Source organism: Malaclemys terrapin, chromosome 7, assembly GCF_027887155.1.
Source record: "Malaclemys terrapin pileata isolate rMalTer1 chromosome 7, rMalTer1.hap1, whole genome shotgun sequence".
Taxonomy (NCBI): Eukaryota; Metazoa; Chordata; order Testudines; family Emydidae; genus Malaclemys; species Malaclemys terrapin.
Window position 1 is genome coordinate 31,391,557 of NC_071511.1, and position 25,216 is coordinate 31,416,772.

Sequence of the window (25,216 nt, forward strand, 5' to 3'; positions counted from 1 at the left end):
ATCGCGATCGGCGGCGGCAATTTGAAAAAAAAAAAAAAAGCCGCGATCGGTGGCGGCAGTTCAGCGGCAGGTCCTTCGCTCCTAGAGGGAGTGAAGGACCTGCCGCCCCCGAATTGCCGCAGGTGCTGCCCCTCTCCCTTGGCCGCCCCAAGCACCTGCTTGTTAAGCTGGTGCCTGGAGCCGGCCCTGGCTGGTCCAGTGAGATGCAACAGGTTGGGGGAAAATACATGCATCAAGTGCATGTGAGCCTGTCTGCCCCCTAGTGGCTGGCCCTTGCCACTACAACAGCAGGCTGAGCTGCTCTTCTAGCTCAAACAGTAGTAATAATAATGATATGTAGCACTTACTGCTTTTATCGTTATCCCTGTATAAAGGTGGGGAAACTGAGGCACAGAGCGGGGAAAATGACTTACTCAAGATCACCCAGCAGCAGAGCCAGGTCTTCTAAGTCACAGGGCAACACTGTCCTTCAGACCACATGACACTGGGCATCAGTGGTTCGACTGGCTGCTTCCAGCTCCCCCTTGATGTCTGCCCCATTCTCCTGTCTCTAGACACCCATAATGCTCAATCCCCATTGCTGTAAATTGCAAATACTTTCCTTATTGGGAGGCTCTGTGGTGACAAAGCTCCATAGACGGAGAAGCTGTGAGGTGAAGCTTTCTCTGTAGTGCTGTCCCCTTGGCCCCAGTGGTTTGCCAATATGCAGGGCCTTGTAGAGTTCTTTCTATTAGCAGGAGAAATTGATGATACAGACAGGTATGTTCCTGGTAGGGTTTCATAGATTCACAGAGTTTGAAGTCAGAAGGGCCCATTATATAATCTAGTCTGATTCCCTGTATAGAGCCCAAATAATTTGTGTTTGGCTAAAGCATCTTCCAGCAAGGCAGCCAGTCTGGATTTGGAAACATCACGCAATGGAGAATCCACCACTCGCCTCAGGAGTTTGTTCCAATGGCTAATCATTCGCACTGGGAAACACTGTTGCCTCTAATTGGAATGTGTCTGGCTTTAACTTCCAGCCATTGGTTCTTGTTCTGCCTTTCTCGCTAGGCTGAAAAGCCCTTTAGTACCTGGGATTTTCTCCCCAAGAAGGTCCTTGTACACTGCAGTCAAGTCAACCTCTCAATCTTCTTTTCCTTGAGAAGCTAAACAGAATGAGCTGCCCAGGTCTCTCACTGTCAGGCAGCTTCTCCAGCCCTCAAATTGTTTCTCTGGCTCTCAGTTGCACCCTCACCAGTTTTTCAACATCCTTTCAAGAATGTGCGCACCAGAGGCAGTATTCCACTCTGGGTCTCATCAGTGCCTTATACAGAGGTAAAATCTCCTCCCTGCTCCTACTCACTACTCCCCAGTTTATACAACTAAGAATCGCATTGGCCCTTTAAGCCCCAGCATCGCACCGGGAGCTCATGATATAATCTAGTTTATTCACAAAGAATGCACACAGTCCTGTTTCCCCGAGCACAGGAGAAAACAACAACAGCCAACAGTTTCCCTGCACAGAAATCCCCAAGTCTGCCCCACCAACAGGTTCTGTGCCCAAGAAGCCCTGTCTCTCGGCGTCCTCTCAGACTCCCACAACTGTTTCTGGCTTCCTGCCTCAAGCACACTCAGGCTGCAAAACCACCCACTTAGCCCCTGTGTCTGCAACCTGGGAAACCCCTCAGCAGGCAGGGTGTAGCTCTGAGCTTCCAGATGGGGTCACTTCATTCTTTGTAGCTGGCTCTACTGTATAAAGGGGCTTAATTGCTTCTTCCACAAATTGAAACGGGGGTTGGCACACCCATCAGCTTTAGCGAAGTCTGTGATTGTCTTTCAGCAGTTCTCAAACTTCATTACACCACGACCCCAGGAGGAGGGACCGAAGCCTGAGCCCGCCTGAGCCCCACAGGCACGGGAGCCAAAGCCCAAGAGCTTCAGCACTGGGAAGTTGTCTCAGGCTTCTGCTTCTGCCTCGGGTCCCAGCAAGTCTAACGCCAGACCTGGTGACCCCATAAAATTCACGACCCAAAGTTTGAGAACCCCATGTCTTTGGTTTTAATGCACCATGAAACTACACTTGAAGCTGATTTGTAAATAAAGATCTCTTACGAAGAGAGACTGTTACATTGCTGTTGTTGGGTTCACACAGAACTATGCTCAACTTTTGTAAATTGATTTTAGTTAGATTATTAGATTGTGATTTTTCCATTTACCAATCAGGCAACCCCCTGACCCAATAAAGGACAGTGTGGAAAAAAAAAGGACTCATTTAATGGCCATTGTTAATAATCCCTAGTTCTTGCCTAGGGCTTTGCAGCCTTGGTTCTCAAAGTGCTTTACAAAGGAGGTCAGGACTGTTATCCCAGATTTACAGATGGGGGAGGAGGGGTGTCTAACTTGTCCAAATATCCCTTTTCAAAACGAGACGTTTTGTTTTCAGTTTCTAAATGGCCGTCTTGAATTTTTTATTTCTACTAAAAAAAAAAAAAAAATAGATGAAAAAGGTGGAAATTGAAAGGCGTGTTTTGAGTCACCCAGCTGGACTTTTTTCTTAGGTTTATCGGTCCGTGAACTTTTTGGAAATTGCGATTTTTTGTCCAAACGCGAGATGGGAAAAAATGTCAAAATCGTGAAGCCTCAGGAGGGATGGGAAAAATTGTTCCCCTCCCAGCTCTACCCCCAGCCTCACATCTGCCCCTTTGCCAGTTCAGCAATTAATTACGTACCGTCCCAAACCCCCACAGCAATTCTGTCCCCCAGCCCCATCTCTGCTCCTCCTGCAGCTGCAGGAGTTCTTCACCCCCCTCTCCCAGGCCTAGAAGGGGGCAGGTGCAGTGAGGTTCCCATGGCCCCTTTCCAGGCCAGGTGTTGCTGGAGGGAGAAAGGACAGGGGAGGAGCAGGAGATCCATCCCATTGTTCTGGGGAGAGGAAGTTCTTGGACTGTGCTCAGGACTGTGAGTTGCCCTGTCAAGGGCGTTCCCTGTGGTAGCTGGGTGTCAGCTCCCTCCCTCACGCACTGCCCTCTGGGCAATGCCAGCCCTAACCTGGCCTTGCAGGGTACCAGTCATTGCACCCCAGTCCCCAAGTCCCTTCAAATCGTTCCCCTGCGAGATCCAGCCCCTGACACTGGCTACTCCCAGCAATCCCAGCACCGCTGCCCCCAAGGGTGTAGTGGGCCCCAGGGTATCAGTTGTACCTTAAACCACCGCTCCTGCAAGCCACGCAGCACTAGCTAGCACCTGCAGGGAAACACAGAAACAAGAGAGAGGGGTGGAAATTGAGGGGGAGGAGGAGGAAGAGAGGGGCCAGGCCCTGGTTTTCAGGGGGGGAGGAAGAAGAGAGGGGCTGGGCCATGGTTTGCAGGAGGACGGGAGGCATAGATGCTGGAACTAGGGCTGTGGGGGGTGCTGCAGCACCCCCTGGCTTGAAGTGGTTTCCATCATGTACAGGGTTTACAGTTTGGTTCAGTTAGTTTGGTTCAGTGGCTCTCAGCACCCCCCCTGTAGAAATTGTTCCAGCACCCCTGGGGAAGGAGAAAGAAATGGGCTGGGCCATGGTTTGCACTCAGTAGCTGCTCCTGCAGTAACCTCCGCTCCTATTTCCCTCCCCACGACAGGCTGCAGCCACCATTGATTCTGCAGTGCAGATGGCAGAGCTGCCTCTGAGTCTGTCCAGGTCAGACAGGGGCCCTCACAGAGCTGTGGGGCGGGGCACAGACTGGCTATGTGAGCTCACACTGCCCTGATCAACCCCACAGAACAGAACTGCCCCACTTCTGCTGAGCTCCTCAGCTTTTCCCTCCCCCCAGCAAACATACGACATGACCCAAAAGAAATATCTGTCCATCCATCTATCCCCATGCACATCCCCACATGTATCAGTCTATCTATGGCCAGTCATAGAACCAAGACAAATGACAACCTATTACGGAACAATCTTAGGATATCTCATTTCTTTTTTACTCAGATATTATAATTTGTTAAAAAACCCCAAAAGCTTGATTGAGACCCCTAGCACTTCAGCTGCAAGGCATGAGTGGCAGCATGGAACAAACAAACGACACCTCCACTAAGCCAATCGGCCAACTAGGCTGACTCTGGCAGTACTGGACATACCAAGACACTCATCAGACATCAAAACTACACCACAGCAAGAGCCGCTTTGTGAGGAAGAATGGCCACAGAGTTAATGCATAAGATGAGGACTCACGAATTCAGGGCTCCATCCCCAGTTCAATTACAGACAGCTGGGCAAGTCATTTTGGCTTGCCCCGTGCCTCAGTTTCCCCATCTGTAAAAGGAAGATAATAATAGAGCAGGGCAGGTTTTCCATCCAGAGACAATTCATTGAGATTTCAAAAATATTCCCAGCCTGGAATCAGGATGAAAAGTTGAAATCTCAAAATATTTCAAAATTCAAAAAAAATTAAAAAATAATTGGTTTGATCAGTTGAAACGTTTTGTTTATCTTTCAACCATTTTGTATTTTCCAAACATTTTTTTCTGTAATTAGCTCAGATTTCTAAACAAAAAGTCATTTTACACTGAAAAACTGAAATTTGTCATCTCCAATTTTTCGTCTTCAAATCTTTTTTCTTAAAATGTTTTAGTTAAGACATTTGTCAAAAATGACACTTTCCTGCAGAACATTTTCTGCAAAAACCTTTTGCTAAATGTTTTCAGACCAACGCTAATTACAACCCTCCCTTTGGTCTGTCTTGTCTATTTAGACTGTCAGCGTTTTGGGACAGTGATGGCTTGTGTAAGCGGGGGAATGGTCCCGCTATTGTGGGGAACTTTCCTGGCTTCTGCACTACCCCGGTGAAGAGGGCTAGCGAAAGGATCCGAGTCCTCGCTCCCACTTCCTTTACCCAGAGGCCTCCCTGCCCTTGAGGACTCCCCTTCCACTCTCCTGTCTGGCAGAGTCCTCATAAACCCCAACAAGGCTGGGCCCAGGATTCCTGGGGGGCTCGACCCCCAACCCTGCGGTGGTCACCCAGGACAGGGGCTAGGGTGTCCCCACTCTGGGGTACTCTCTCTGCACTGGGCACCTCCCTGACTCACTGATCATTTCATACAATTTAAAGCAAATACAAGTTGTTTAATTAACAATTAATTTTAAAAAAGAATAAGGAAAAATGGGAAAGGTTAGAGAAAAACACATCACCTTGCTCTGTGGCAGGGAACATTACAACCAGTGTCTCTGGAACGTCAGGGCAGTTCAGTCTGTTCCTTGTAGGTCCCAGGCCTGCTTCTCAGGCCCTGGCCGTGCTGCAGAGACGCTGTGGATTGGACACTTGCTCTGGCGGTGGCCACACGCTCTCAGGCTCTAGGTGGCAGGACCCTTTTTCCCAGCGTCGCCCCCGCCCGGTCGGGGTTATGATCCCCCTGCAAGTCTGGCCTGCAAGGCCTCTTGGCTGAGGCGTCTCCCTGTGCTGGGCCCACTGCCCAGGGTCCCCCTCACTCTCCCCAGCTGCTCACCGCACTCGGACTGCACACGGCTCCGGACTGCCCCAGCCCCGGACTGCTCCAGCCTCAGCTCCAGCTCCGGACTGCTCCAGCCCCAGCTCCAGCTCCACTCTGCCTCAGCACGGCTGCTGCTGCTGCTCTGCCTTCAGCTCCCTGGGCTGCTTCTCTGGCCTCTCTGGCTCTGGTTGCTGCAGCTCTGCCCCCAGCACAGCTCTGCTCTGCAGGCTGCTTCTGTGACTCTGCTCCCAGCTCTGACCTGCTCCCTGGCTGCTTGTCTGGCCCCTCTGGCTCTGGTTGCTACAGCTCTGTTCCCAGGGCAGGTCTGCTCTCTTTGGGCTGTGCTCTGGCTTTGGGGCTGCAGCTCTGCTTCCAGCAGCTTAGCTCGGGCCCCTGCTCTCTCCTTAGCTCGGCCCCACTCTGTCTGACTCAGGCCATTCCAGTTCACACGGAGGACGGGACCCACCCTGGCCTCCTGACTCTCTAATTAGCCTGCCCGCCCTGTCAATCAGGCTGATCTGGAGCATTGGCCTCTCCCCATTGCCCCTGGGGACTGTCAGTCTCAGGCTCCTGATTTGCCATCGACCCTTCCCCTTTTAGTGCTGGGAGCTAGCAACCAAAACACCCCACTGAATGTTAGTAAGGGGGCAACAGTCCCCTTACATTCCCCCTTGCTAAAATACTGCCACATCCACAATATTTACACCGGTACATTTCGGCCCCATGGTAACAACATATACCCACGTCATTGTATATCAACAACCCATTAGCAATTATTAAAAGAACATTTAACATATTTAACATTTCACATTTACTTTTTAATACCATACATAACAATATTCATTAAAACACTACATAGAACCAAGAACATAATTATTTTTAAGTCTAACAGGAAGTATGCCCTTATTAGCCCTCCGGGACCTTCTTAAGACTGGCGGTTCATTACCCATATTTTCTATTTTCCTATCCTCGGGTAATACTGGGTCAGTTTGAAGGATCTGGCCATTCTTGTTAGGGTTTGGGTTTGCCCCACTCTGTCCCCCTCTGTATTCGGTTTGTGGGACTAGAACCATTTCCCAATTGGTTTCAGCCTTCTCAGGGCGTACTGATCTACGCCTCCTATGGTCCCTGTGTGGACTAAGAGTGCAATGTTTCAACTGGTCCCTATGTACTACTCTCTCAGGACCTCCTCGTTCAGGCTGGTTAGCATACACTGGCAGTTCGGGATTGTTGTGGGTGACCACAGTGGAGGGATTTGGCTTCCATTTGTCCTGTATTTTATTACACCTCCGGCGTTTACGGCTACGAACTGGTACACAGTCACCAGATCTGATGAGAGCCCCGCTGGACTTGCTATCATAAGTCCTTTTCCTACTTTGGGCTCTGTCTTTAGTTGTACTGAGAGCAACTTTCCAGGCTGTCTTCAGCCTGTCATGGTGACCTTTGACCTGGTCATCATAATTGGTCACCTCATCCTTAGAAAAGACTTCTTGATGCTTCTCTGGCAACGCCTTTATGTTAGCCACATGTGCAGGAATCAGCCTTTGACACGCCGCTTGAACTGGAACTGGCAGTCTCCCATCACATCTTTCTTGAAGAAAGGTAACTCGTCCTCCCTTCTCCCTCGTCACCTGCAGCTCATTTCCTGGTACACAGCTGTGTTCGTCAAGGATCTTCCCTCTCCAAGGAGGAATAATGGTCTTCCGTTCTCTGCCCACTTTACCATTTCCCATATGCCTTGTGGGGCCCAGGGAAAGACTCTGCCTCTCCTCTCGAGCCAGTACTCTACTCAGCACAGCATTCTTCGTAGAGTGCTCGTGACAGTTCATCCTCCTGGTCCCTTTTCCTGGTAAGAGTAGCTCCTTCAGCTCACTAATGATGTTCATCCCTAGAATCCCTGGGACTCCTTCTCCTATATGGCTCCCTTTTGAGGCTTTGTCTTTCAGGATGAAGATGCATTTTCCTGGCAGTGTCTGGCCCATATACTCTATGTCTGCTTCAAGGCACCCCACCACTGGGATTGCCAATCCATTAACAGCTGTTAGACGTACAAACCGTGTGCTGTGCATGGTCAGGTCCTTGTCCTTCAGATATTTTTGAAAATGCGACTCAGTAATGGTGGTGACTTCTGAGCCAGTATCTAACAAACATCTGGTCTTCACCCCTGCTATACATACTTCAGCAGTTAGACAGTCTCCAAATGCTCGCTTACAGAAGTCGCTAGATATGCTGGCACTGCCCATGTTCCTCTCAACACTGTATGCAGAGGGATTTTCCACGAAGGACAGGCCTAGGAATCCTTCTGCCACTGCTTGGCCTTCTACTGTAGAGGGACCAGTTGGTCCTGGTGCCCCATTGGTTTCGAGTGCCTGGGACTCTGTTCTCCTTCTCAGTGAACATTCTCGGCTAGTATGTCCTGGCCTTTCACAAGTGTAACAAATGTATCTTCCCAGCTCGTCCTTCAGTGGGGCTCTTCGGGATCCCGGTGCCCTTGGATACTTTGGCATACTAATGGGATTTTTTTCTTTCATCAACTCAGTCATCACTTTCAGCATCTCCCCCTGTTGGACTGCCAGTTTTTGGACAGCTTCACTTAAGCTTTCCAATGTTAGCGCTGTTTGGGGCAGGACCTTTTTCCCAGCAGCTGCATTCACTAGGCCCCCACTTCGTGTATGGGGATTAGGCTTGGCCGCCTCTGCCACAGGAACTTCCTCTTCTTCTGACCACATAATGGCAGCCTGCATGAGTTCATGGAACTTCTTACTGGGCTCTTCTTTAAACCTCCTTTTCATTTCACATCGGAGGGAGTCATCACGGAGCCCCAGCACCAACTGCTCTTTCAGAACCGTATCTGGGTCTGGAACTCGCTGAGGGTCTCCACTTTGCTCATTCTCTCCTGGAGGTCATATGCGTATGCCCGGACAGTTTCACCAGGCTCCTGCTTTCTTTCAAAAAACTCCTTTAGTCGGGTTCCAATAGGTACCTTGTCTCCATACACTTTTAGGAGGAGTTCAAATACCTTTTCCACATCTTTCTTGTCTGCCACTGCCATGAACTTTACTGTGGCCTTGGCCTGGCCCTTGAGGTGCTCCTCTATGAAGTCCACATGATCTTTTTCCAGGTACTCTTAGCACACGCAGAGCCGCCTTCACAGACTTGACCCACTCCTCTACTGTAATGTCTCCTGGTCTAGTCGGGAAGCCACCAAACTCCGTGACCTTCTGCTCCCGTGGGACATAAATAGTAGGGGGTTTCTTAGCTTCTGCTGTCTGTTGGTCTATTACTGCCTTGGCCAGCGATAAGGCTTCTCTCTGTTCAGTTCTAGCTTGCCGTAATGCCTCCGCTTGGTCTGATAATCTGCGCTGAAGTTCAGCAAACTGGGTTCGTAGTTCTTCAATTCCAGCCATGGTAGGGTGCTCAACTAGGCCCGGACCATGCTACTAGAACTTAACCAGAAAACCAATGGGATGGACCCTGTGGATAGGATCCTGTTCGTGACGCCAATTATGTAAGCGGGGGAATGGTCCTGCTATTGTGGGGAACTTTCCTGGCTTCTGCACTACCCCGGTGAAGAGGGCTAGCGAAAGGATCCGAGTCCTCGCTCCCACTTCCTTTACCCAGAGGCCTCCCTGCCCTTGAGGACTCCCCTTCCACTCTCCTGTCTGGCAGAGTCCTCATAAACCCCGACAAGGCTGGGCCCAGGATTCCTGGGGGGCTCGACCCCCAACCCTGCGGTGGTCACCCAGGACAGGGGCTAGGGTGTCCCCACTCTGGGGTACTCTCTCTGCACTGGGCACCTCCCTGACCCACTGATCATTTCATACAATTTAAAGCAAATACAAGTTGTTTAATTAACAATTAATTTTAAAAAAGAATAAGGAAAAATGGGAAAGTAGGGTTACCATACATCCGGATTTTCTCGGACATGTCCGGCTTTTGGGGGCTCAAATCCCCGTCCGGGGGGAAATCCCCAAAAGCCGGGCATGTCCGGGAAAATCGGGAGGGCTCGGTGGTGCTCGGCCGGGGCCGGCGGTGCGGGGCCGGGGCCATGGTGCGGGGCCGGGAACCAGGGGCGCAGTGCCGGGCCAGGGTCACAGTGCCGGGCCGGGCGCGGGGCCGGACGGGGAGCCGGGGGCGTGGTGCCGGGCCGGGGTCCGGGCCCGCGGGGCCGGGGAGCCGGTCAGCCGGGCCCGCGGGGAGCCGGTTAGCCGGGGAGCCGAGCCCGCGGGGCGGGGAGCCGGGCCCGCGGGGCGGGGAGCCGGGGAGCCGGGCCCGCGGGGCGGGGAGCCGGGGAGCCGGGCCCGCGGGGCGGGGAGCCGGTCAGCCGGGCCCGCGGGGAGCCGGTCAGCCAGGGAGCCGGGCCCGCGGGGCGGGGAGCCGGGCCCGTGGGGAGCCGGTCAGCCGGGCCCGCGGGGAGCCGGGGAGCCGAGCCCGCGGGGAGCCGGTCAGCCGGGGAGCTGAGCCCGCGGGGCGGGGAGCCGGGCCGGGAGCCGGGGAGCCGGGCCGGGAGCCGGGCCCGTGGGTGCGCCGGGCCGCCGGGGGCCGGCAGTGCTGGGCGGGCCGGGGGTGGTCGGCCGGGGCCGGCACCCCAGGGCCCGAGCCGACCCAGGCTGGAAACGCCGGTGGGCCAGCCTGGGCCGCGCCTCCTCCCCCCACACCCTCCTTACCTGCTTCAGGCTTCCCGCGAATCAAATATTCGCGGGAAGCAGGGGAGGGGGCGGAGACTTTGGGAAGGGGCGGGGTTGGGGGCGGGGCCGTGGAGTGTCCTCCATTTGGAGGCACAAAATATGGTAACCCTAGGGAAAGGTTAGAGGAAAACACATCACCCTGCTCTGTGGCAGGGAACATTACAACCAGTGTCTCTGGAACGTCAGGGCAGTTCAGTCTGTTCCTTGTAGGTCCCAGGCCTGCTTCTCAGGCCCTGGCCATGCTGCAGAGATGCTGTGGATTGGACACTTGCTCTGGCGGTGGCCACATGCTCTCAGGCTCTAGGTGGCAGGACCCTTTTTCCCAGCGTCGCCCCCGCCCGGTCGGGGTTATGATCCCCCTGCAAGTCTGGCCTGCAAGGCCTCTTGGCTGAGGCGTCTCCCTGTGCTGGGCCCACTGCCCAGGGTCCCCCTCACTCTCCCCAGCTGCTCACCGCACTCGGACTGCACACGGCTCCGGACTGCCCCAGCCCCGGACTGCTCCAGCCTCAGCTCCAGCTCCGGACTGCTCCAGCCCCAGCTCCAGCTCCACTCTGCCTCAGCACGGCTGCTGCTGCTGCTCTGCCTTCAGCTCCCTGGGCTGCTTCTCTGGCCTCTCTGGCTCTGGTTGCTGCAGCTCTGCCCCCAGCACAGCTCTGCTCTGCAGGCTGCTTCTGTGACTCTGCTCCCAGCTCTGACCTGCTCCCTGGCTGCTTGTCTGGCCCCTCTGGCTCTGGTTGCTACAGCTCTGTTCCCAGGGCAGGTCTGCTCTCTCTGGGCTGTGCTCTGGCTTTGGGGCTGCAGCTCTGCTTCCAGCAGCTTAGCTAGGGCCCCTGCTCTCTCCTTAGCTCGGCCCCACTCTGTCTGACTCAGGCCATTCCAGTTCACACGGAGGACGGGACCCACCCTGGCCTCCTGACTCTCTAATTAGCCTGCCCGCCCTGTCAATCAGGCTGATCTGGAGCATTGGCCTCTCCCCATTGCCCCTGGGGACTGTCAGTCTCAGGCTCCTGATTTGCCATCGACCCTTCCCCTTTTAGTGCTGGGAGCTAGCAACCAAAACACCCCACTGAATGTTAGTAAGGGGGCAACAGTCCCCTTACACTTGCACTATGGGGTTGTACAATCCCTGGCTCAACGGGGCCCCAATCTCAGTGGGTATATCCAAGTGGTATTTTAAGAATAGTGATGACTCAGGACTAGGGTGACCAGATGTCCCGATTTTATAGGGACAGTCCCAATTTTTGGGTCTTTTTCTTATACAGGCTCCTATTACCTCCCACCCCCTGTCCCGATTTTTCACATTTCCTGTCTGGTCACCCCACTCAGGACAGAGGTGGGCTTGTGGTATCTCAGCTAAATCTGGTTCCTTTTTAGTTATAGTTAATTTCTAGCCCTGTGGTGTGAATAATATACTCACCCAAAGACAGTCTGGTTTAGCAGCTTGGATATGTGTGTTTGTCACCTCTGCACTGGAAGCATTTAGCGCTGTATCTAGCACATTGCTTTCAGACTTTCCCTTTTTTGGACTTAATCCATGCAAAACAACGTAAAATTTTAACCAAGTGACCTGCTTAAGGCCTTATATAACCCTCCAAGGGATATATAACCCCCCACCTACTTTTCCAGAGGGTAAAATGCAAGGATCAACGTGGAATTAAGCTTGGCAAAAGCATTCCCTTAGGCGTCTACAGTTCATAGAAAAGATGTGTGGAGTTTTCCCGCAGCTGACAAAAAACTAGGAATGGTTGCATGGGAATTTTTGCAACAAAGGAGAAGCAACGGGGTAGCACACTCGGTTATTTTGGGAGAATATAACTCAATGCCTCTTCTTTGGAAACTACACCCTCAAGAATCCATGGACACTATTTGCCAACAGCTGACTTTTTGTAAGAAGTGCTGCGCTTTATGGCTGTCTTTGAAGTTGTGAAGTGGAATACAAGCTGGATTCAAATTAACATCTTTCTGTGTAGATATTTTGATCACACAACGTTTAATTTTTACAAGTAATCGACCTATTCAAGTAACGTCCATTATTCGAGCCCCATCGTTTTTGCTTAACCCAGACACTTAGTGCTGAATCTTTCAAACCGGCACCATGAGTTTTGCCGAGCTCTTAGACCACGTCGGTGGGATGGGTCGCTTCCAAATCATCTATGCGATCTTACTGGCTATCCCAGTTTTCATGATGGCCAGCCATAACCTCCTGCAGAACTTCACTGCTGCCACCTCTGAGCACCACTGCCAGGTCCATATCAACATCAACAACACTCCTTACACCAACCTCACCAGAAAGCTCGCTGCCAAGGACCTCCTCAGGGTCTCCGTCCCCATGGACAGCAACCAGCAGCCAGAGAAATGTCACCGCTTTGTCACTATGCAGTGGCAGCTCCTAGACTCCAATGCCACAGTCACAAACCTAACCGAGCTGGAGACTGAACCCTGCGCTGATGGGTGGGTGTACGACAAGAGCATTTTCACCAGCACCATCATTACAGAGGTACGTGAGAGCAAGACCTGCTGCAGCGCGGGTAACCGGCTGGGAAAAGGATACTGAAACCATGGGGTGGAAGTTGGGGTGGATGAGTTGAAAATATTTTTGTTGGAGTTATGCCTTTTCATAGATTTTTGCAAGTAATTTTCACTGTCCTCTGGGCAAAGAGGGTCAGAGCATCTATCTATCAATCCTCCTCTTCTTAGTATCTGATTTTAAAATTTGCACCAAGCAACAGCCCCTGCATGTCTATTAACATCGGCTTGGTTTCAGCCTCAGTCAGTGCAGAATTTCATCCAGGGCCACGTGCTGTTCTCAGTTACATTCTGGCCCCCCAAGCGACTTCAATCCATCTGGCTTCAAGTGGCTGCCATTGCACAGGTGTAAAGGAAAGCAGGACACGGCCTTTACGCTTCACAGAGGCTTGATTCCTTCAGTGTATGAGTAGGAGGAAGCTGTGGTTGCACTGGCTGGGGTGGGAATTCCCCCGTCCATTTTGCAGTCAGTTTCCTCTCAATTAAACTGGACACAATCCACTAATCTGCATTAAATAAACTATGAATGATGCTAAGAGCTAGCCCTGCTCTTCCCTAGATCTCAAAGGGCTTTACAATAGTGACTAAACCTTACTATCCCATCTCACAGCATGACTTGCCCAAGGTCACAGCAAGTCAGTGTCAGAGCTAGGAGTAGGGGTCCCAGTCTCTTGAACGCTCACTCCATTCAAAACCATCCGCCTCACGTGGGATCATTATATTTGATCCTACATTAACATCGAAAGGACCCATTCTGCCAGGCACTGCAGAGACCCAGCTGAGTTCGGAGACTCACTGTGCCAGATGCTACACAGACCCAAGCTTAGAGTGGAGCCCTGTTGTGCCTGGCACTGCACAGAGCCCAGCTCAGACTGGGGAACCCTTGTGCCGGATACTGCATGGACCCCACCTCCAATCAGGGCCCCATTGCACTGGGCACTGCACAGATCCCAACTGAGACTGTGCTGGGTGCTCTGTGCATCCGAACTGTGACTGGGGCCCAGCTGTGCTGGGTGCTGCACAGGGACAAAGGTTGAGACCAGGATGATCGTCCCTCATTTTACAGATGATGGACACTGAGGCTCAGAGAGATTAAGGCTGTGATGCCCTGCAGATCACATTTCCCATTAAATGTAGTGTCGGAGAACAACAGAGTTCTTACTCTTTTGGTTGGGTGCAGCAAAGTCAGATACTTTATTATCTCAAGCAATTGCGTATTGGGAGAGAGTGCACTAGGACACAGGGTCTCTCCCTCCTAGGCAGGTCTCTCTACAGGTAAACAATTACAGCAAGCATTTATACCTTTTGTTACAAACAATAATGAGCAACAGCTGCATTTTGTTTATACATAGGTCAGTTTGATATTTTATTTTATTAATTTATTGAGACTTTAGTCTACATTTTATATTATTTACACAAGGTCGCAACAACTTCTTACACAGTTTTTTTTACTTGCCTTACACAATTCTCACTTCTACAAATCTTGCGTTATTAGGGTTACAGTTAGCCTGACTCTTGCCAACAAAAAAACCTGTTTGCATTAAAATCCCCTCCCAATCCCTGTTAGGCCTTGCTCTACTTCCACAGTAGGTAGCTTTGGACTTGTAATTAACAAATTAAAATGAATTGTAAGGATTGCTATGGGAACTGGCTGTCTAAATGCCATTAATGGCTCTGAAAATCTCAGCCCCAGTCTGGGGCCTTAACCACAAACCAGTCTTCCTCCTGGAGCCCAGCTTCGTTTTCTCTCTCCCTTACAGTGGGACCTGGTGTGTGACTCCCGGCAGCTGAAGCAGATGGCTCAGTCCATCTACATGGCTGGGATCCTGGCGGGAGGCATCATCTTTGGAGGACTGTCAGACAGGTGAGAGCAACGTTGTTATGAAGCCGAGCAAGGCTGATTCGTGGGGGAATCAGGAATCTCGAGCAGGAGGAGAGAAGTTATGGTAGCTCTGTATTTGGCACTGGTGCGACTGCTACTGGAATCCTGTGTTCAGTTCCGGTGTCCACAATCCCAGAAGGATGTTGGTAGGTTGGAGAGGGGTCAGAGAAGACCCACGAGAATGATTAAAGTCTTGGAAAACATGCCTTACAGTGAGAGACTCCAGCAGGGCCACCCAGAGCGGCAATTTGCCCCAGGCCCCGGGCCCCACAGGGGCCCCCACGAGAATATAGTATTCTTGGTATTGCAACTTTTTTTTATGGAAGGGGCCCCCGAAATTGCTTTGCCCCAGGCCCCCTGAATCCTCTGGGCAGCCCTGGACTCTAGGAGCTCAATCTATAAAGCAAAGGTTAAGGGGTGACTTGATCACAGTCCGTAAGTGGAGCCTCTTGAATTCTTTTAATAATTGTTTATTTTATTTTTGGGGGAATTTCTTGTTATTTTTGTTTTGTTAATGTTACCCATGCAGGGGATCGGGTCTTGCCCTGGGGGTTGGGAGGCCCTGGAGGGGGGCTGAGTCCTGCCACCAGGGGTTGGGAGGCTCTGGGGGGGCGGGTGAGTGTTGCACCCCCCGAGCCTGCCCTGCACTCACCCCGCAGAAGCGGCTCCTGGGGTCCTGTGCGGTGCGGCTGGGCCTGGCTCTCGACTCAGTGTGTTGTGGCCTGGCACACGGGGTCACAGTGCTGCTCAGGTTTGGCCGGGTGCCCCCCCTCGTTCAGAGTGGGGAGCCAGGTCAAGCTTCACAGGACAGGAGCTGCCACTGTAGGGTGAGATTTTAGCTTTATTTCATATTATTTCACATTTGCAAAAAACATGGGGCTCTCTATATAGGTACCTACACGGGGAGCAGCAATCTGATAAGAGGCTTTTCCATCTAGCAGAGAAAGAGCCAGTAGCTGGAAGTTGAAGCTAGACAAATTCAGACTGGAAATAAGGTGCAAATTTCTAACAGCAAAAGGAATTAACCATTGGAACAACGGCCCAAGGGCTGTGGTGGATTCTCCAGCCCTTGAGATTTTGAACTCTAGATTGCATGTTTTTCTAACAGTCAAATACCAGCCAGGGGATAACCCTACTGCCAGGGCCCTAGATTGCCTTAATCCAGCCCTGCAGGCCTCATCATTAGCAGCTACAGCACGGTTGACATGAAGTATTTTCATCAATAACTTTTTGTCACGTGCCACAGAGCTGGTTTTAGAACTGAGGCCTCCTGCCTCTTTGCCCCTTCCCCAAGCCAGTCAATGGCACCAATAGTTCCTTGCACCAGGTTTAACTCCTACTCTTAACACACTTGCCTCAGTATCCTGGGTTTCCCTCACCTGTTCTCTTGGTTCTTTTTGGCTCAGGTTTGGCCGCAGGTCTCTCTTGATCTGGTGCTACTTGCAGATGGCTGTCACGGGCACCAGCACTGCCTTCTCGCCCAGCTTCACTGCCTACTGCATCTTCCGTTTCCTGACCGGAATGGCCTTCTCGGGCATTGTGATGAACGGTGTCTCTCTGTGTAAGTGTGTCTGTCACCTGCCATCCCAGACACAAGATGAGCTGGTTACTGGGGATGGACGGAAGTGCTTTGTTCCCACTGCTGATAAATTACTCTGTGGTGGGAGCATGGAGAGACCAGAAGCACACACCACATGGGTGAGATGTCCAAGATCTCAGCACCAAAAATCGGGAGCTAGATTTTCCAAAAGTCCTAGGTCCCATTCCAACCTGGATTTACCAAAGCACTCAGCAGCTCCCTTTGGGACACTGATTGCCACAGCTGACAAAGACCTGAGCAGATTATTTAGAAGGTATTTTGCACCTCGAAATCTGAGCCTGTCCTCTTCTGAGAATGTGGTACCTAAACGAGAACTGAGTTCTCTGGGACAATCCCACCTCCATGTGCTTCTGCAGTGCCAGAGCACAGGAGATGCCACAAAACAGGGCAGCTTCCAATAGCATGCAGGTCCCTGTAGTGAGGCGGCCTGGTTCCCAGCCATCCCGGAGGGGGACGAGCCCCTCTGGACATCAAAGTGGGTGAAGCCAGTGGAGCTTGCGCCCGCCCCCCAGATGTCAGGGCGCAGGACAGGAAGTACAAAAGCCCACCCCCTGAGCTCAGTAGAGGCCTGGCCACCGGAGAAGCCAGACACCTGTGGCCTAGCTCCCGGTTGGGAGACTCCTGCAGTTTGTGGCCAACCCGAGAACTGGCCAGACGCCGACCAGCCCCCGGAGAAGCTGGTAAACTCGTCTGTGGCAAGTTACCCAGAGGAGTTGCCAAGCCTACTGCCCGCTGGGTACCCAGAGGAGTCCATGGTGTTTGACTCCTTGGAAAACTCTGTCCAGACGCAGGTACCTCTAGTGGGGAAGGTAGTAAGTAGCCCGGGGCCAGCCGACCCTAGTCTGGCTGCAGCACACCCAGAGCCAATGTCAGTGTGTTGCAGTCAAGATCCCCACTGATGCAGCAGTGGGTCTTCTGCCGCTGCAAAGGCCCCGGGCTGGGACGCACTGGAGTGGGTGGGCCTGCATCCCTCCTGCCACCCAGCGTGCGGGTGACAGTCTCCCCCTCTCCCAGGGCCTTTGGAGCCAGGACCTGGGACTCCTAAACTTATTTGTCTGCTCAGTGCCTGCCTGAAGGCCTGAGCTACAGACTCTCTACTGCCCCGCCCTGACCCAGGGCCTGGGACTGCTGTTCTAAAACTGTTTGCTCAGCCCCGGCCTGAGGGCCTGAGGTTCCGACTGTTTGCCGCACAGCCAGGCTAATTCCCCGACTCACCGGACCTAAGTAGTGAGGCGGCCTGGTTCCCAGCTGCCCCGTAGGGGGATGAACCCCTACAGACCCCAAGAATGGAATGGAAGCTATTAGAGTGGAATGCCGTCATCAGATGACGATGATTCACAACAGAACAGAGATTCCACAATACATCTTTTACAGAACAGGCACAGGCCATGTGCGTCAGCCCGTCAATGCCCTCCTCATTACTAGAATGTCTCTTGCACTATTCAATGTATACAGGTCCTCTAGGAACTGAAGGACCCAGGAGCAGTTGGGTATCAGAGGCTAATGGGACTCAGCTTATTCAATTACGTAACAGCTGTGTATTGTGGCTGATGTACTTCAGGGTGCATAAGTGTGCCATTGTGGGGTGTTAGAGCTGCTGCAACCCTGCAGGGTATAGTACTGCTTGCTACCGTTGTGGGGTCTTCTGGAGTGTTTACAAACCTGCAAATGGCTGTACTGCTTGCTGCCACCAGGGGGCTGGAGTTGCTGCAGGGCGCAGTACTGGCTGCTGCCATGGCGACGGGGAATGGAGTGCCTCCAGCAGGGTGCAGTACCACCTTCTACCACTAGGTGGGATGCAACTAGCAGGGGAAGGAGGCATGGATCGGGGAATGCAGGGTCTGGGGAGCTATTTCACCTAAGCCTCAAAGAGCCAGGGGAAGGCTGTTTGTACATGTTCCTGCTGCCTCCACTCGTGCTGGTTCTCACCACTGGAGGTCATCAGCCCAAGGACAGAAAGATTATTTTCCCTTTGTGTGTGTCTCTCCCCAGCTGTAGAATGGACACCCACCCGCACACGGGCCGTTGTGGGCACCATGTATGGATACTGCTACACAATCGGGCAGTTCATTCTGGCAGGGGTGGCTTACGTCATCCCCAATTGGCGCTGGCTGCAGCTTGTGGTGTCTTTGCCCTATTTCATCTGCTTCATCTATTCCTGGTAGGTTAGCTCACCCTTATCCTTTCTGATCCATTCTCCTTCCATCCTGCTTTTCTCTCTGGATGCCGGAATGAGACAAACTTTAAGCAAGTAGAATAAACAAATCTCTTATCCTGGTTCTCAGAATCTTGCGTCTCGATTACTGCAACATCTTCTTCTCCGGCCTTGGCAAATGCAATCTTGCTCCACTTACATCCATTCAAAACACTTCTGCAAAGATCATTTCCCTGTCTCATCGCTTTGTCCATATCCTCTCTCTTTGCTGCCCTCCACTGGCTCCCCATTCTTCATCACATCATACATAAACTACTCATCTTCACTTTGAAAGCCGTTCACGCCCTACTGCACCATACCTATCCCATCTGTCATTCACTAGCACAATGCTGACTCCCAACTCCAAGTGGTACAGGATGCCTGCCTCCGTTGCCCGCTTGCTAAATTTTCAAACAAGCACCTTTGTGCATTCTATCATGCTGCCCCTCATACCTGGGAGGAGTTCCCCTGTAAACATCAGCAAAGGTACCTCATTGTCCTTTTTCAAACCCTTCTTCAAACTCTCCTTTGCTGTGTGGCTTAAAAAAAACCCTGGCGACGGTTAGGTTGCTGGTGTGCAGAGACCATTGCCTATCATGCTGACCAGTATTGTCTCACTTTTTCCTTGTGCTCTTCTGTCTGTATCCACCTTTTGTTGCTTGTCTTGTCCTTAGATTATAAGCTGTTTGGGGCAGCGACTGTCTTTTTGTTCAGCGCTTGGGACAATGGGGTTCTGCCCCATGACTGGGTCTTCAGGGCTTGTTTATTTTTTAATACCTCCCTCCCCCTGTTTTTTTTAGTGTAAATGATCAAAATTGTTGAAACTTTTAATTTTGACGAAGGACAAATTCTGAAACTTTTTCTTTTTTATTTAAATCAAGAGATTCATTGAAACTGACCTTTACCTGCAAACAGTTTCAGTTTGGACAAATCCACATTCTTCAATGGAAAAATATTTCAGCAGAAAAGTGCCGACCAGCTGTAACCACAACACCCTTCTGAGGGAGAGCAGTGCTATTACCCTATTGTACAGATGAGGGGATTCCGACACAGAGACAGACTAAGTGACAGGGGAGCAGGGAATTGAAGTCAGGTCTCGGCTATCACCCTATCACCATCCTTCCTTCCTGATGCATGGCAAGGTGCAATACCAACTGCTGCCACTGGGCAGTCTCCTGGCGGGAATGGAGCTTCAGGTTGCAGTAACACTTGGCTGTCACCAGGGGGCTGCAGGTAGCGGGGGGAGGAGATAGACCAGAGAATGCAGGTTCCACGGAGGCTATTCCACAACATGCTCCCTGCTGCCTCTGTCACTGCTTGTGCCCTGCACTGCCTTTGGGCACTGCCCCTAGTGTAGAAGAACAGCACTGTGCTCCAATGGGGATAATCGCAGTTCAACAAGAGCAATGCGCGTGTTCCGTGCAGGTGTGTTTCATATCTTCTGCTTCCCAGGTGGTTTGCGGAGTCTGCCCGCTGGCTGGTAATAGCCGGCAGACCTGATGAGGCAGTGAAACAGCTCCAGAGAGTGGCCAGGATAAACCGGAAGAAAGAAGAAGGAGACAAACTCAACATAGAGGTAAGACTGGATCTCAGAGAGGCTGAGAGCTCCCACCAACTCCAGCGGCCGATATAGGCATGCAAGACAAGCAGATATAAATCAGTGTGGTTGCACTCATGTCATGGGGACTCTGCACATCTACACCAGTGGCGCAACTGGCTTTAGTGTTCCCTGAGCAATGGAATTCTCACCATGGTCTGACTTTTTTCTCGTACAATGGGATTCCCACACGTACAAGGTATCTTCTATCAATCTCTCTACCTACAGCCGTACATACATACCTATCCAGCCATCTATGTATCCATCTCTAGGCATAAACACCTATCTTCTATAAACATATACTCATACACATAATCTCTCTATTCATCTCCATCTATCTTTCATCCCCCCCCAGACACCTCTCTATCCATCCATCCCCATACAAATGCTTCTATCCATCCAAATATCCATCCATCCCCATGCACACCCTTCTCTCTATCCATCCATCCATCCCTTCCTACACATACGCATTATTTTGTCTAGACTGAGGCCTCCTCTGAAACTATAATTTTGGCACCACTGGATGATCCAGAATCTCATTCCCTCCCATTCCCCTGCTCTGTTTCCAGGCCTTTCCCACCATGCAGGCCCCATGCCGTTACCCAGAATTCTCTTCTCTCCCCAGGTCTTGAGATCCAACATGCAGAAAGAAATAGCCTCTGCAAAGAGCAGCTATACCTTCATCGACCTGGTGCGGACCCCTGTCGTACGCCGGATCTCCTTCTGCCTCTGCTTTGTATGGTTAGTCGGCTCTTGTGCTTGCACAAAGAGAAAGCTGAGACTATGACATGAAGCAGCCTGCAGCAAGTAAACCAGGCACGACTATTTGCTGAGGAATGGGGCAAATAATTTCTGACCCGCAGGCAATTCCGAAAAATCAGTACAAAAAATCATTTTCGGTTGAACAGAAAACCATTTTTTTCTTAATTTTTGACTAATCAAAAAGTTGAAAAAAAGATTCAAGTGAAACATTTTGTTTTGATTTTAAATATTTTATATTTTTTAAAATAAAATTAAAGAAATGTTTGAGACAAAGATTCATTTTGAACCAAAACTGAAAACATTTAGATTTTGTTTTGTTTTTGTTTTTGTTTTGTGGGGCTTTTTTTTTATCTGAAACAATTCAGCAAAAGGGACATGAATTCCCTAAACATTTTGATGTCATTGAGTCTGCATTTTGTGCTGAAAAAAGTTTTAGATGAAAAATTTTGCTCAGCTCTACTAAGCCCCACTGACGCTCCACTTCATCCCATGGCATGTCAGTGACAGTCAATTTCACCTCGATTGAATATCCCACTAGATCACAATTCAGTATGTTATAGCTAGACTTCGGTAAATCCCACTTGGGAGACAGCATGTAGAGAAAACCATCAGGAGGTGATTCTACCCAGAAGCAGGAATAGGACCCAGGAGTCCTGGCTCCTATAGTCACCTATTCCTAGTACTAGGACACATTCCATGTGCAGAGCTGGGAAAAGAACCCAGGAATCCTTGGTGCCTAGTGTGTTCTGTTCTAGCTATTGGCCCCCAATCCTCTCTGAGAGTTAACAACAGAGCAAAGTCCCCTCTTGCTCTAACCACTAGGCCCCACTCTTCTTCCAAAGCTGGAAATAGAACCCAGGAGTCCTGGCTCCCAGCTGCTCCCCAGTCTAACTCACTAGACTCTCACCCCTCCCACAGCCATGAACAGAACACAGTGCAGTCTACCCACTAGACTACACTGCCACCCAAAGCAGTGAAGAGAACCCAGGGGTCCTGACTCCAACCACTAAACGCATTTGCAGGGCCTATTGATGAAAGGGAACATGCTTGTAACAAATAAACTCAATGATAAGGACTCTCTATGCATCAATACCTGTCTGCTTCATCCCAGGTTCTCCACCAGCTTTGCCTATTATGGGTTGGCCATGGACCTGCAGAATTTCGGTGTCAATATCTTCTTGATCCAGCTGGTCTTTGGAGCTGTTGATATCCCAGCGAAGTTCATCTCAGTCCTCACAATCAGCTTTATTGGGCGCCGGTTCACACAGGCCTTGACCCTCATCCTGGCTGGACTCTCTATCCTAGCCAACATCTTTGTTCCACAAGGTGGTTACTTGGTGTCCTGGATTTTCAGGGTTCGATCTGGAAGTGTTCAAGCCTTTGTCCTACCAAAGGTCCAAAGCCTGGCTGATATGGTCAGCTGCAGGGGAGGGAGAGGAGCCAGGAGAACTGATCCATAAGGGCTAATGGGGCTCAAGCCCACCGATATGTCACAGCTGTGTTCTGTGGCTGAGGTACTGCAGGGTACAGAACCACCTGCTGCTGCCAGGGATTGAAGCAGCTGACACGTGTTTATGACACCAGTTCCATGGCACTTCTCCATGAAGCAACCTGAGAGACATATTCAGCCTGATCCAGGCTGGCCTGTTGCAAGATGGTTGCGAAGTGGATGAGCTGCTGTCTGGGAGGGGTGACAGACCCAGTTTCACAAAGAAAGCTGGGTAGATGGTTATTAGTATTTAATCATTGGGTGAGGTGCTGCACAGACCCCAGAAGACATCAGGGCCCCATTGTGCCGAGCACTGCACAGACCTAAAGGGAGAGACAGGGTCTGCCCCAAAAAGCTCACAATCTAAATAGACACAACACAGAAAGGACTATCACTCTTATTTCTAGATGGCAAACTGAGGCACAGATCCTCAGTTGGTGTCAATTAGCCCAGCTCCATTGATTTCTTGCCCCTTTTAGCTTTAAAGGAGCAGCTGGGGATCTGGCCCCATTGATTCCAGTGCAGCTATGCTGATTTACACCACCTGGGGATCTGGCCCCATCGGCACCAGTGGCTGGGGATACATCCCACTGACTCCTGATCCTTCTTGAGCATTTCAGCCTTTTTCCACCTGCTTACCCTCCTCCATTGTGTGCTTCTCCCAAGATCTGAAGACCCTGCGCACCGTTCTGGCTGTCGTTGGAAAAGGCTGTCTTGCTGCCTCCTTTAACTGTGTCTACCTCTACACGAGTGAGCTGTACCCCACAGTGATTAGGTATGTAGAAAAAACTCAGAGGGTGCAGCTCAAGCTTCACATGCAGCCCCGTGGAACAGCAAAAGACCAGAGCCAAGTGACTAGTGATTAGAGTTGGTTGGGAATTTTTCATCAAAATGTATTTTTCTGATGGAAAAAGCTATTTCATCAAAGCCAAAGCTTTTCACGGGAAAGGGTTGGTTGGAAAAAATGTGGGGCGGGGGAGGGACGAGGAGGGAGGTTGGAAATTACATTTCCAAAATGAAAATTTCAGTTTTTTCTTATTGGAAGCAACTTTGTGTTTTGGAATGTGTATTAGAAAACAACAACCCTTTTTTGTACAAATTCATAATGGTCGAAATCAAAATGAAATGATGTTAGGGACCCAAACCAAGATTTTTTTATACTGTTGAATTCACAAAATTTTTTGAAATTTCAATGGTTCGTCCTGATTCAGAATGGGAAAAATGTTTGAAATCTCAAAATGTATCATGGGACAGGAAAACAATTTCCCGACCAGCTCTACTAGTGATTTTGGGCACCTCAGGGGATGCTCACGTTAGGACACTGCAACTGGGCCTGATTCTCTGCAATTGCTGCGGATGTGCCATCTGAAAAGTGAGGGCCCTCTGAGGCGTCTCAGTCTAGCCACCCAAAATTGCCCTTCTAGGAACTAGGAATTGCCACATCAGATCAAAGATCCAGCTAGCCCAGTCCCAGCTGCAAGAAACCCTGCATAGTGACAGTAGTCTCTGCTCTTCACAATCATAATAGACAATACAGACTGAGGGTGCGAGGAGAAAGAGATGAACAGAGAGAGGAAGTGACTTGCCCAAGGTTACACAGTGGGTCAGTGGCAGAGCAAGGAAAAGAACCCAGGTGTCCTGATTCCCTAGTCACTCTACTAGTCCACAGGGCCTGGCTGAGAAGTACTGCTTGGCTTATTACCTGTGAGCTCCTTAGCCCAGATTTTTCTCATCACTGTTGCTTATGCTAATAGCTCTGTTTGTTATGCTTTCAAATTCACAGGCAGACTGGCATGGGTTTGAGCAACACCATGGCGCGTCTGGGCAGCATCATTGCCCCATTGGTGAAGATGTTGGAGGAATACATTCCCTTCCTGCCACTGATCATTTATGGAGCTGCCCCAATCATCTCCGGCATTGCAGCGACCTTCCTGCCCGAGACGCTCAACGTGCCATTGCCTGAGACCATAGAGGAGGTGGAGACACGGTTAGTAGAATCTATTGGGAGGCAAGAACAGTAGCCATGACGCACCTTGTGGGAGTTTTGTGATAGAGAGAGAGAGAGAGAGAAGGAGAGAGAGAGCACAAACAAGAAATGATATGCATGATTAGATAGATAGATAGATAGATAGATAGATAGATAGATAGATAAGAACGGCCATACTGGGTCAGACCAAAGGTCCATCAAGCCCGGTACCCTGTCCTCTGACAGTGGCCAATGGTAGGTGCCCCAAAGGGAATGAACAGACAGGTTATCAAGTGATCCATGCCCTATCACCCAATCCCAGCTTCTTGCAAACACAGGCTAGGGACACCATTCCTGCCCATCCTGGTTAATAGCCATTGATGGACCTATCTTCCATGAATCTATCTAGCTCCCTTTTGAACCCCGTTATAGTATTGGCCTTCAGAACACCCTCTGGCAAGGAGTTCCAGAGGTTGACATTGCGTTGTGTGAAAAAATACTTTCTTGTATTTGTTTTAAACCTGCTACCTATTAATTTCATTTGGTGGCCCCTTGTTCTAATATTATGAGAAGGAGTAAATAAGAGTTCCTTATTTATTTTCTCTATACCACTCGTGATTTTATAGACCTCGATAATAACCCCTTCGTCGCCTCTTTTCCAAGCTGAAAAGTCCCAGTCTTATTAATCTCTCATACGGAAGCCGTTCTATACCCCTAATCATTTTTGTTGCCCTTTTCTGAACTTTCTCCAATTCCGGTATATCTTTTTTGAGATGGGGCGACCACATCTGGACGCAGTATTCAAGGTGTGGGCGTACCATGGATTTATATGGAGGCAATATGATATTTTCTGTCTTATCTATCCTTTTCTTGATGATTCCCAACATTTTGTTCGCTTTTTTGAATGCTGCTGCACATTGAGTGGATGATTTCAGAGAACTATCCACAATGACTCCAAGATCACTTTCTTGAGGGGTACCAACTAATTTAGACCCCATCTTTGTATATGTACAGTTAGGATTATGTTTTACAATGTGCATTACTTTACATTTATCAACATT

At 50.5% G+C, this 25,216-nt stretch overlaps 2 protein-coding genes across 2 annotated transcripts in view; one reads left to right on the forward strand and one right to left on the reverse strand.

The window, feature by feature from the left end:
* LGALS12 (galectin 12) overlaps window positions 1-5,850 on the reverse strand; it is a 40,029-nt gene extending 34,179 nt beyond the window's left edge. The window contains exon 1 of the mRNA XM_054035245.1: window positions 5,153-5,850. The gene's annotated coding sequence lies outside the window, so the exon portion shown is untranslated. The remainder of the gene's footprint in view (window positions 1-5,152) is intronic.
* Window positions 1-25,216, forward strand: part of LOC128840297 (uncharacterized) — a 43,299-nt gene that overhangs the window by 13,292 nt on the left and 4,791 nt on the right. Inside the window, exons 11-19 of the mRNA XM_054034126.1 lie at window positions 12,221-12,636; window positions 14,426-14,529; window positions 15,954-16,108; window positions 18,140-18,308; window positions 19,794-19,917; window positions 20,564-20,679; window positions 21,812-22,026; window positions 22,856-22,964; window positions 23,973-24,176. Coding sequence (XP_053890101.1) covers window positions 12,221-12,636; window positions 14,426-14,529; window positions 15,954-16,108; window positions 18,140-18,308; window positions 19,794-19,917; window positions 20,564-20,679; window positions 21,812-22,026; window positions 22,856-22,964; window positions 23,973-24,176 — 1,612 coding nt within the window. The remainder of the gene's footprint in view (window positions 1-12,220; window positions 12,637-14,425; window positions 14,530-15,953; window positions 16,109-18,139; window positions 18,309-19,793; window positions 19,918-20,563; window positions 20,680-21,811; window positions 22,027-22,855; window positions 22,965-23,972; window positions 24,177-25,216) is intronic.